Raw genomic sequence first — 13,156 nt, 5'->3', positions numbered from 1 at the left:
TTTCAGTGCTGTGGAGAGGCTTAAAACCAGACTGAAACAATTCACAAACATTGGCCCTTTTTAAAAAGTCTTGGAGTTGGTAAAAAACGACTTTCTCTAAAATCTTGGAAATAAAAGGGAGTTTGGAAATTGGCCTAAAATTGGACAAAACCGAGGGATCCAGATTTTTCTTTTTCAAAAGAGGCTGCACCGTGGCATGTTTGAAGGAGGATGGAACACATCCAGAGCTGAGACACTGATTTATAAAAAACAAGATAAAAGACTCAACTGAGCAGAAAACCTCTTTAAACAAACGGGATGGGATGCTGTCGGATGGGCAGTTAGCAGGACGTAAGTGTTCCACGATTTCAGTGAGTGAAGAGAGAGAAACAGGCTCAAACTGATGAAAAACAGCTGAGCTTGCTGTGGGAACTGAGGGGTCCTGAGCAGACTGAGGAAGCAGGGACCTAAGAGCAGAAATCTTATTGATGAAGAACTGCAGAAAATCCTCACACAGAGAAGAAGAAGGCTCAATACAGACAGCATCACAAGGATTCACAAGAGAATCAAATACATTAAAAAGAACCTGCGGTTTGTGAACATTTGCGGAGACAAGTGAGGCAAAATATTCAGTTTTAGCAGCTTTAACAGCCTGCTGATAAGTTAGCAGACAGTCACGTAGGAGATCCCAAGAAATTTGGAGTTTGGCCTTTTTCCACTTTCTTTCTGCCTGTCTACATGCGCGTCTGAGCGCACGAGTGGACTCGTTCAGCCAAGGCTCAGTCTGTGGCTTTACACGCTTTAAAGTCATGGGAGCAATGGAGTCCAAAATCTCAGTGCAGAGTGAATCAAACATCGTCATGCAGACATCCACACTGAGGTCGCCAAAATCATCCAGAGAATACAAGAAGGAGTTTTTAAAAGCAGCGGAGAACTGCAGAGGAGTTGAAGAATTAAAAACACGGAGACAGCGAACGGCGGCAGAGTCCGTAGTAGAAGGTGCAGGCAGTGAGAGGGAAAATAAAACAGGTAGATGGTCGGATAAGGGAGTGTGACAGATTTCGGTAATCTGTACATTTAATCCATAAGACAACACAAGATCCAAAATGTGGCCTTTTTCATGCGTCGGCTCCGAAACAGACTGCGTGAGATTAAAAGAGTCAATGAGATTGAGAAAGTCTCTGACCAAAGGTCTAGTTTCACAGCAGACATGCACGTTGAAATCGCCGACAATTAAAAAGTGATCATATTTAAGAGTGACACCCGACACAAAGTCCGCAAAATCCCGAATAAAGTCTTTGTTAAATTTCGGTGGTCGATAGACCACCGCACAAAGAACAGTCACGGGAAAGTTTACCTCAAAGAGTTGGAGCTCGAAGCTGGAGCAGTTGACAGCTGGAGACTGCTGGCAGTGAAAGGTGGATTTAAATATGGATGCCAGTCCTCCACCTTTGCCGGTGGTGCGAGGGGAGCTGAAGAAACTACATCCAGGGGGAAGAAGCTCCGAAAAAGGAACAAGTTCACCTTCACGGAGCCAGGTTTCCGTTAAGAACATAATATCCAGTTTGCGTGAGGTAAAGAAATCATTTAGTAAAAAAGTTTTGTTGGTGACGGATCTCACATTCAACAAAGCCAACTGAACATTAGAAGTGTCAGATGAGGACGAAGCACGCTTCAGTGAGCGGAGGTTTCGACGGTCCACACCGCGTCTCCCGATTCGAGCACGCCAGCTAGAAGGAGGCAGCAAAATCTGATCGGGGTCCACCGAACAGCTGACGCTGTCAAAGCCGCTGACGTCAGGGAGCACTGGTCGGATCCATCGGCCTCTAGTCCTCCTCGAGCGCAGGGAAAGGGGAACTTCCAGAAAATGCACATCATTGCAGTGATCAGACACACGGACATACCTCAGGTTAGCCTCGAGCCTAACCCGGAGGCCTCCACGTTTACCACGCCTTCTCCGGCGTCTCTGGCGGGCAAAGTAGAGGGGAGGACGCCTCAGAAACGCCGGGATTTCCTCGAGGCATGGAGGAGAACTCACCAATTTATCAAATTTAAGGTGATCGAAGAAGCCTCCAATCTCAAGCAGAGTTCCACGATCATACGTGAGGAGAGATGATACCTCTTGACAGAACAGGTAAAAAACTACGCACACAGTGAACACAGAGCAGAGCGACAGACGGCCAGCCGAGCACCCTGGCGCCATCTTGTCTCAATGAGTAGCCAGACATGCCTCTTGACTGGCACCCCCTCTCGAATTAAAAGTGTCACACACACACACACACACACACAGAGTCATGTCGATGAGGCCCTCTGACACGACTAAGGCTTTTTTTATGGCGCGCAGTGCGATCACTCACAAAAATGTGAGGGATTACTTCAGGCCGCAGTGCTTACATATCTGTTTCACTTCTTCAAACTAATGTGTGTGTGTGTGTGTGTGTGTGTGTGTGTGTGAGAGAGAGAGTGTACTCTGTGTTGAAGCACTATGCTTTGATAAAGAAAATAGTGCAATGTTGTGTTGCATCATTCACACACAGTAGGGTCCAACAATGGGAAAGCGGTTTCAGTCTATTGGACCCTACTGTGTATTCATCTCATTCAATTACATTTTAAATGCTTTCTTATTGAATTGGTGAAATTCTGGAAAAAATTAAACATATTTCATAGGGCCTTTGGGACTAAATGGGAGCTCAGCCTATTTAATGACACATATACCCACACACAGGCACAACAGCTTCTTTAAAATGTTGTTTTAAAAAAAAAATTCTGACCTGCATTATTCTTACAGCATTGTCCAGGGATTTACACTGAAAACCTGGAAACCACCGACGAGTGTTTCTTAGAATACAACATCACTGGACGAGAAAAATAAGTAGAACATCAGTATTTTCCTCGCTCAAAGGCAAATACTTTTTAGCAAATTCATTTAAACCATCTAAACCTTCAAGCCTAACTGAGAACAGTTATGTTTGTTTCTATTCATGTTGAAAGAATGTAGGTGCGCGTGTGTCGGACTGGTTTGTGTGTGTGTGTGTGTGTGTGTGTGTGTGTGTGTGTGTGTGTGTGTGTGTGTGTGTGTGTGTGTGTGTGTGTGTGTGTGTACTTGTTATTATGCCCTAAATTGGCTTTATACTTAAAGAGCATGTGCTATGGATTTCACTCATTGAATTATTTCCCCTAATTTGCAGGGAGCAGTGATTGGACACATCTGGACAAGGTCCAACAATTAAATTTGTTGAAACTTGTGTGAAATGTCAAATGAGAAACAGAGAATATATTACACCCCGACACATTTGCTGATTAGGTAACAGCTCACCTTTTGTGTAAACAAATGACGAGTGTTGACTGATTTATGAAGGATTTGATATTACAAAAAACAAATGAAGTTCACTTATCTTCTTTTATAGCAGCAACATGTTTAATTGTTTAACATTAGGCAATAAGACCAAACGATGTACATCAGGGCTTGGATATAATCACTCCAGTGCTTTCATATTTCTGTTCAGTTTCTCTCATGGACACAAACTGTCGGGTTGATTGGTTTGTGAGTTTATTCAAACAAATGACAGAGAAACAGCCAGTTAGGTAATTTCTTTAAACAGTTATTTATATTTTAAAAAAGAAAAGCTTTTGTTACTGAGACTGCAGAGAGGAATGTTCGTAGCGTACAACAACATGTTGATTCATGCATAAGACAGATAAACTTTTATGGACCACAATACACTGTTGAGCAGATTTTGCAAATAAGGCAAGAATGCGCTGCTGCTGCGAGTCAACAGAGAGCTGAAAAAGCTAACAGTGACTGCTGGTGGATGGGCCAAATTACACAACCGTGCCAGATGAGATATAGTGTATGAAGCTATGATTGTCGTATGTGTTTAAACTTAGAAGACCATCCTTATGTGTTACTCCGTATCAAAGTTTTGCGTCGATTAGTAATTCATAAGTGTATTTTATAACATAATCGACAGGTATAAGTTGGACTGGATTCACTCAACTGGATACATTTTGGATATTTGATGAATATTGTGCATCATGATCTTTGCCTAATAAAGTGGCAAATAAGTGAGGTTTCCTGTTATAGTACACTGAGATTATTTTAAATTGATAATTCAAGTAAGAGCCACTATTCCAGTCAGTCCGTATCAGCTGTGTATCACTACCATAGACCCCATTTTGGGGGACACAGGGGATCTTTAGGGGCAGATAGCAGGTCAACAGAATATACCACATAGAAGTGGTGTATCATCTGAAAGCTGGGACCCTAACCTGATAATTAATTTGAGATATAGCTCAGCTCTGTGTGTTGAGTTTGTCTAGTAATAAATCTGTAATAAACATTGTGTTTTGGTTAGGTTCCTAGAGTATAAGGGCTTAGGACATTATGATGGAGGCACATGATGGCCATGATGCTCAATTATGTCTCTTAAGTTGTTTTTTGGTTGATACCATTTACACAGATTTTGTTTAGAAGTTTAGAATGAATAAAAATGGTTATCAATACCAAAATACCACATTAAGACACCAAGACCTTAAGGAGCACCATAGAAACATTCATGCTGGGATTTGGTATTAAAACTTTAGACATTTGGAGATTTCTGTAAGAATTGTTTTTTTCAGAAAGAAACCCCCTTACTGTCAATATACCTAAGAAAGCCATCCATCCTCTGAATGCTCTTGGTGTCTAGTTTGTGGTTATAAAGTTTCATGAGACTATGTTGTGTTGTCTTTGACATCCCTTAAACGTATTTTACCAAATGGCAAATTATTTCCATTTTATTAATTCACATACAAAACTGATTATTTACTAGGTTAAGATTACTAATTTGCAGATCAGCTGCCAGATTTGAATCAGGTTTTAATCAGCAAAGTAATCAAATAAATCAGTTATTCTGTTTTGTGACAGGCTCCTAATTTCTTCTTCCACTCAGCATGACCACCAACTCCAAGAACTGCCATTGGGCAGGTGTGGCCAGGTACTGTACTGCTATGATAAAGGGCCTCAGCATATAGTAACGTAGACTATAATAATATAATAATAAAAATGTATGTTGGCTGCTTCAGTTTCAGGGTCCTGGTGTGCTGCATACTGGCATACTGAGACACTGGAATAGATCAGAGCCATCATCAATGTTATTAGTAACACAGGTTTTCTTTTTGCCTAATAAGGCACTTGCATGGGCCTATTTATAAATGATTGGCTACTTCAAAATATATCAGCTACAATACATAACTATTAGTCACACGTGTTACAATAAACCAAAAAAATGTGGTAGTCCTGCACCCGTCTGGTCACACCTTATTATGAATTACCTGTTAAATATCACCTTAATGTAGCTGAAATAAACATTGTGAGAAAGGATTGACATGGTTTCCTTTTCACATGTTTTTAGTCAGTAATTGGTCCACTGCTAGTCAGCATGGGTGAGCCAGGACCTTGACTAGTCAGTCTTTGTACACACGAGGTATGTCTGATTAGTCATAGGAGCCAGTGCCCTTTACATAACAAGCTAAACTGGTGTTTGTACATTTCCAAACTGCGTCAGCATGCACTTTTGCACAGTAAGACAGGTCTTTTATCAAATTTCATCCATGCATCCAGCTGTTATCTAATTATAACCACTTAATCCTTGCAGCGTCGTGGGCCTATCCCAGATAACAGTGAGCAAGAAATGAATGCCTTTAAAGACTCATGATCATTTTACCACAATTTCTCACTTATCTCACTGTTTGTGAAAGGGTTAAATGGCTTAATGGCTCTGGTAAAGAAGTGCAATATGCATTTTCTTGCCGCTGATCAGTTGTTAAACCATAATGAGAAAACAACAGGAAACCCTGTTTGATACGAGAGGCTGTAGCCTTTAAGACCAGATGAAGAGCAGCAACCTTGAACATAGCTAGACTGAACATGAATGTTAAAACCTGCTTTGGCTGCAACAGTTTGACTGGATGGGAAATGGAGAACACGTCCCTTAAGGGACATTAAGTTTGGCTTTACAACCTTGATTTTATTGCTAACTAATTGCATAGCAGCCAGGTTGATTTGATTTAATTCATCATTCAAATGTCAAGATAATTAAGTACTAATCATTTCTCAAACTTAGCAGTTACATGTCTTGTTATGTTCACGTCTTGGGATCAGGATGTACTGAATGCAGATGACACCAGTTAAGTTCAGTGTTGGTTGTCCAGGCGTGTCTGATTTGTCTATGCCTTTTTATAAACAAAAATGGGAGGTGGTGGCACAAAATGCAAATTGCTCGTGTTCACTGATCTGCATTACATAGATAAAATAGGATATACAAGTAGGTCATGCTCATTTTTAAGAAGTTTCAAAGTAAAGATTATCACCTCTGTGTAATCAAGATGATTTTAGTATTAATATGCCCTTAAATTAATATCCTGAAGATTCAAATTACTTAGAAAAATCGTAATACCTGCTCATGTCTAATCTGAAATACAGTCCTGTGCAGAAGTTTTAAGCAAGTGCGGATGCTTTCAAAATAGTTCCATGAATAGCTTTTATTAATCAATGTCATATAAAATTCAGTAAACAGAATAAACCTAAATGAAATCAATAACATGATGTGAGCACGCTCTGTCTTTATAACAGCAGCAGTTGGCAGGTTGGTTGTTTCCTGCATCTTGGAGAAGTTGCCACAGTTGTTCTTCTGTGGATTTCTGCGCCTCAGCTGCTTCTGCCTCTTCATGTAATCCCAGACTGACTCCATGATGTTGATATCAGGACTCTTTGGGAGCCATACCATCTGTTGCAGGATTGCTTGTTCCTTTTGTCTATCAAAATAGTGCTTGATGACTCTGGCTGAATATTTGGGGTCATCATCATGCTGCAGACTAAATTTGGGACCAATCAGACACCTCTCTGGATTATGGATAACAGTCGAAATGTTTGAAGTGCCTTAAACCTTTGCACAATACTGTAAATGGTGTATAAACAGTCATGGTTCATGGGTCTTTGTGTATACTGTAGTACTTTTCTGTAGATGTTGCAACACAAATTAGGTCTGGAGACTCTTCCAAAGAGAATATTTTGTCAAGGCCTGTAAACACCTCTATTCAAATAGAATATCTTGGCTTGAGTAGAGAAGCCTGCTTTGTTGAGATCTGTGACCACATAACAGTTCAGTTAAACATTAATGTGCTAACCAAAAATTGCCATGTCATGTCAGCTCCTTGTTTAGCCGTAATTGTTGAAGGGCAGATTAGTTTGAACAGTTGTAATCCTTTTCATACATTGGTGTTTTCCTACTTTACAGAATCTAAAAACCATATAAAACCTCTGAAAAGGGCTGTACGTGTTTCAAAGTCACTGTAATGACTATCACAGTTGTGTTGTTCTTGTGGCTGGTTGCAATATACGGATCCCTTTAGATGTGTTGTAAGATGTATATAAAATATTCTACTTTGAATAATTATTTGTTTCTGATATGGTTATTCCAGAAAAAAAGTTAAATTATCTTGTTAAAATCCTTAAAATTACATCTACTCTTTCTCTCATTGAGAAATTCAGAATCTATTAATATGAATTTTCCATTTCCAAAGTTTAACTGCTGAACTCAAGCTGTCTCCTACTTCACTGTAAAGTTAATTTTCAGTCTATATGCACTGTTGGCTGCAAGTTTTAACATCACACTTGTGAAAGTTGAATATTGGACCAGGACTGGCTTCTAAATTATTTGTGATGTCAGAAACAAGCAGGAAGCTCCAGGTCTGAAGAATGAGGTCAATGAGGAAGTGACTCAAACCTGCATTCTCTCTAATGGCTAGCAGGGGAAGACTCCGCTGACTGTAAAAAGAAGTTGGATTGTATGGAAGTCATTTTGTACATTAAGGTCCCATTTAGAGTAAAATAAGCAATAAAGCAGGGTATGCTTTGGGGTGTGGCTACTTTGTGATTGACAAGTGGCTACCATAGTGACAACATTGGTTACGTATATTACATAATGTCACCCCAGATTAGAATATGAGTGTTTGCATAGCTGTCACTATTTTAGCATGTTTTCAGTCCAGGGAATTCAATTCTAACATTTTGGTCGACTAAAAAGTCTTGTTCAGCGTTTGGTTGTACTAAAAGACCCTCCATAGAGTCAGCTGTTCAGTTTTTCCAGTAAGTACATTTTATTTATTAAAAACCAAGATGGCGACAATCAAAATGCCAAATTGAGGCTTCAAAATATGAGTCCACAAATCAGTGGACATAACAGTGGTTACGCCAAAACAGTCACATTGTCAGAAATAATGCTTGTGGACCCACCCCCTAAAATTGGATTTTCAATGAGCACAGAGGAACTTTCCACTGTCCGCAGATAAATATTAAAACAGCTTTCCAGTGTCAAACTCTGCACAAACATCATTCTGCACAGTGCAGCTCAAACATTTAAGTGTAGGAACAAGAAGAAAAACATATTTTTGACTGGAGGGGGACTTTAAATATAGCCTCCATACATGCGGCAGTGAGTGGGGATAATGGTATTATTAGGCCTGGCTCCAGGTTTAGAAAATATTAAAGCAAGACACAAAATTTACTTGACAGCCCAATGATTTGTACCCGCTTCAAAGTAACAGCACAAACTAGATACATATGACTTCTACAGGCTTTTCAGTTTGTTGATCATGTCACAGACACCTTGATATCTACTAGATTCACTTTAGATAGGCCTATCTTTTCTTAATTGTCCACTCGAAGGTCAACGACTCACTGTGTGATTAGTCTGCGTCCACTTTGTGTTGCACAAAGCGAGTGAGTCACACTTTGTCAACAGGAGCGACGTCTGACTGTCCCCATTTGAGTTAATGAATGATGAAGGCCTCAGCCAGCGAACAAGGCACCTTTCTGTGCTGTCTTGAGCCGGCGTTAGTTAATGACTAATTACAGCATTGTGTTTACCATTACCTGTCAAGGTGAGTGAGTGGTACAGATGGTTCTGTTAGAGCGGGGACAGCTGACCTGTCTGAAAATGCGGTGTGCAACAGCAGAACTGTCATCTGCCAAAAATGGAAACCAGTGGAAATGTTTACACGAGATCTGCATTATGTCAGCCAAATATCTAGGCTAGATGTTTTTGAACAGCCCATGATGACTGTTTTGAGCAACTATTGTTCACAAGCAACAGGTGTGGAAGGGTCTAGTTGAGACCTGCAAATACTGTTTTAATGCTCTGTGCACAAGCAGCCTTTGTGTAATAGATGGTGTAGAAACATGCGTACAACCAGTTTTTGGACTGCAAAGACATTCTTCAACACACGGAGAAGTGCACCCCAGTTACAAAGGTTAAAATCAGTAGCTTTGGGTTATGGACACAGCCAGGTGACATCAGCTTGAATGAAGCCGTATGTGCAGGGAAGTTTCCACTTTTCTAAAAGTTGAGCTTGAATCCTGCACAGTTTTCAAAACAGTTTTTATCCTCTAACTTTACCAGTAAAACAAGAAGCAGAACGTGGAGAGGTGAGGCATAGGCTTCGTCATCTGGGCTCTCAGGTCACACTAAAATGGATTAAAGGCAAATGTGGGTAATGCTGATAAACCCTCAAGGTTTGGTGGTGTGTCTAAATAGGCCTAAACAAAACTGTATCATGAGCCAGTAATAAGTTGTGTGCTTAAACTCAAAATGTGTGAAACTGAGAGAATGAGTCTGTGTGAGTAAGTGAGCGAGCGAGTGAGGGAGAGACAGGTATTGCTACAGACACTGTTGTGGAATGTGTGGTGGAGTTTTTGTGGTTTGCAAAGTGTTTGGTAGGGGGAGGGACCTAAAAGGCTGCTGAGCTACTTCTGAGTTGCAGGTCCCTCCCTTAGTTCTAACTCATTCTTTGCTTTCTTTCCCTTAAAGGGATAGTTACATCAGAGTGTCTCTGGCCTTACTCCCTTATCAATCTTGTGGCTTCTTCTCTCTTTGCTCATGAGGTTGATGTTGACCCACCGGCTGAGAAAGCATACACTAACAGATAGCACTGACTGTAAAGGTTGCTATCTGCCTCCACTGATGATATTACTTTCTTGTTGTCCCTCAGGTCCATGTGTGGTCAGTGAAGCGTCCTGGAGAGCAACATGGCAGTATGTCAGTTGAGCGTCTGGGTGAGATGAGGTGAGTGAACAGGCCGTTTTAAAGCCTAACCTGGAACCAAAGTGTGTTTCCAATCATCCACGCAGTACAGGCTCAGTGTAGAGTTTGTTTTCAGCTGAAATGGATTCAATGAAGCTATGTATTTATAATTTATAGTCAAGTACAAGTTTTCTTCAACATTTCTCAAGTCACAAAGTCAGATATGGCCTTGTGGAGGAATTTAAATTAATTTGAATTTGCCTTAAAACACAACTTTCAAGGCCCGATAGACAGTTTTATTCTGAAGTGCTGATTATCTTTTTTTTTTCTCTCCATCAGTGTTGCCTGTAAGCAATGTGAGCTCCGCTGACAGGCACAACTATTCTCCATACCAGACCTCCACCTCAATCACCAGCCAATCAAATGCACCCAGACAATAATCTAGCCAATCATGGCAAGCAGGTCACCGGTGACAGCCGATCTCAAATAGCCAGTGTAAACCAGCAGGCTCAGCAGCAGCAGGGCACTGCTGGTCACCTGGGTCCAAAGAGCGTAAGTGCTGGGAGCCATGGAGTCAAAACCAACCAGATTTCTCCCGGCAACCCTGGGCTGAAGGCTGTCAGCCAATCAGTGAGCAGCGTCGGAGGGATGCTGAAAACCAAATCGAAGCGGGAGCGGAGTGTCTCCATTGACTCTGGTGATTCAAGAAATGCCATTCCTCCAGCCCTGGAGACAGATGCCAAAGGAGGTAAGGTGCACATGTACAGAGAAAACTGAGTCAGAGTGTCGGACATATAGACTGTATGTTTCTGTTCGAAGTATGCAGAAGTTCACTTCCTTTACCTTCCTATCAGCCCAATCTTTACCCGAAATACAAGATTACGAGCATTCACCTCCTCCACAGCAGGAAGTGAATGTAAGGACTGAGAGGACAGAAGAACTTGTTTTCTCTCTTGCTGAAATGCCCTGACCTTTCAGTGAAGCGTCAGAATTTCCCCCTGGCTTTTGATAGTTGTGCCATGCCCGCGCTGCAGTGACGTGTCTTAGATGAAAAAGCATCAGGGTTTCTGTAGTGTCTGTAAAGAGACAGAGATAGGTCATGAGGTTGTGAAAATTTAGTAAGCCTGGAGAGGTTGTTGTTGTTGTTTGTAAAACAAGAGATGCTGAGTGGGTGGAAAGACTTTAAGTTCCTATTTGATGAGTGTCTCAGTCAACACTGTTCATGTGTTTCATTTGCATTTGTTTGCTATTGGGTTTTTTTTTAGGTGTTCACGTGAGTGTTATGGCTGCAGATGACATTTATATGAATTTGTGAAACTCATCTGGGCTTCCTGTACATGACTTGAACCTCCTCTTTGTAACACACACACACACACACACACACACACACACACACACACACACACACACACACGTACACATGTTTGTATAGCTATTCTAGTGAGGACATTGATTGACATAATGCATTTCCCAGCCCCTAACCCTAACCATCACAACTAAATGCTAAACCCAAACACTTACTCTAATTAGAACATAAACACAATTTAACCTTCACCCTAAAACCAAGTCTAAAGCCTCAAAAGGCCCTTTGACAGAGTGTGAGAAAGTGAGGACCGGCCTCACTTCCAAGGTATGTAACTTAAATTGATTCCCACAATGATGGCAATACAACACACACACACACACACCTTGATAGACTCAGAGGGAGTGGTGTGGTTCCCACATAGAGCTGTAAAAGCTGAAAGACGGAGAGAATGAAAGATAGGGTGGGTCTTTTGATGGAAAATCTCCTCTTGCTCCATTTGACCCCCCGCCCCCCTCCGTACACACACACACACGCCCACCCACTAACACACAGACAAACACACACGTCCCTTTTCTCTCTCTCTCGCTCTCTCTCTTGCTCTGTCATTCCCTGTGATCTAATTTCTGCCCGTAGAAAAACAAAAGTGCATTGAAATGAAATGCAAGCCTCCCCTCGCTTTACTTCAAATCACTTTGCTGCTAAACCTGAACGGGGTCAGTGACAAATACTCTGAACATGGCAGAAGACACGGCTCAATAGCTGATTTTTCTTGTTAAGATAAACTAGTTACTATTGGCAACGAAAACATTTACAGAGAACGAGACATCAGCCCTTTCATACTGCCTCTCTGAAAGGTAGCAGTCCTCCCTCTGCTGTCCTTTCTCTGCACTGTCACTCCAAACTTCCTTCCTCCTTTACTGTACATTCAGTCTATTAAAGGTACAGTGTGTAGAATTATATACATTCAGTTTGTTACAATGTGCAACCTCACTGCTAGATGCCACTAAACCCTACACACTGGTCCTTTAAGTCTGCCATTACCCAAACTCATGTATTATAAGCTTTCTGCCACAAAGTCAGTAAGATGTTGAGTTATGAGCCTGAAAAATGTTCACTGATTTGTTTATATAGCTTCTCTAAATGTGTGACATTTATCAACGATATTGCTAGTGTATTCTTCTTTCCTGTCACCATTAAGACTTTAAACCCCACAGCTGCATTTGCCAAAATATGTCAGAAGTTAGTTGTGCCTTTTTTGTAACAGTAGTTATCTTGTGTGAATGTTAATCCACGATATTATAATTGCACCACATTAGAAGCTCAAAATGCTTCTCAAAACATCTGCAAATGTGAGTCAAATGCATGGCATATTGTTGTGATTACGGTTTCAAAATGCAGTGGCAAGGAAAACCGAAACCCAAGATGAACAGAACTGCAAATGACTGCACTGTTTAATATTTACTTGTAAGTATTGTTGATAATTAAGTTGTGTCATTTTTCTTTAATATTTTAGTTCATTTAATTGACATTAATAAGCTGGCTCAGTTTGCTTATTTAACTAATTTCACTTTATATTATCTTTTTTCTATCATATTCTTTTGCTTTTTTATAGCTTTATAGTTGCTTTGTCATGACAGTGCAGTCACAGCTGAAGGAGCATGTATGCAAAAGAGATGGTTCACATATTACTGCATGAGCCTGGGTGTCACCTCTCAGGCTGCCAGTGTTTTCAAAAATTATTTAAATTGGCTTGCAGGGAGTTGATCTGTTCAACATAGTCCATAATGTTACATGACATGACTATAGTACA

At 40.8% G+C, this 13,156-nt stretch overlaps 1 protein-coding gene across 3 annotated transcripts in view; it reads left to right on the top strand.

Moving 5' to 3' along the window:
* Positions 1-13,156, top strand: part of bcl9l (bcl9 like) — a 32,781-nt gene that overhangs the window by 13,219 nt on the left and 6,406 nt on the right. For all 3 annotated transcript variants that reach the window (XM_062418807.1, XM_062418805.1, XM_062418806.1), the window contains 2 exons: positions 10,009-10,082; positions 10,380-10,788. In XM_062418807.1, coding sequence (XP_062274791.1) covers positions 10,464-10,788 — 325 coding nt within the window. In that variant the 5' untranslated portion in view covers positions 10,009-10,082; positions 10,380-10,463. The remainder of the gene's footprint in view (positions 1-10,008; positions 10,083-10,379; positions 10,789-13,156) is intronic.

The sequence above is a fragment of the Scomber scombrus genome, chromosome 5 (assembly GCF_963691925.1).
Source record: "Scomber scombrus chromosome 5, fScoSco1.1, whole genome shotgun sequence".
Taxonomy (NCBI): domain Eukaryota; kingdom Metazoa; phylum Chordata; class Actinopteri; order Scombriformes; family Scombridae; genus Scomber; species Scomber scombrus.
This window is presented reverse-complemented; position numbering and strand designations above follow the sequence as displayed.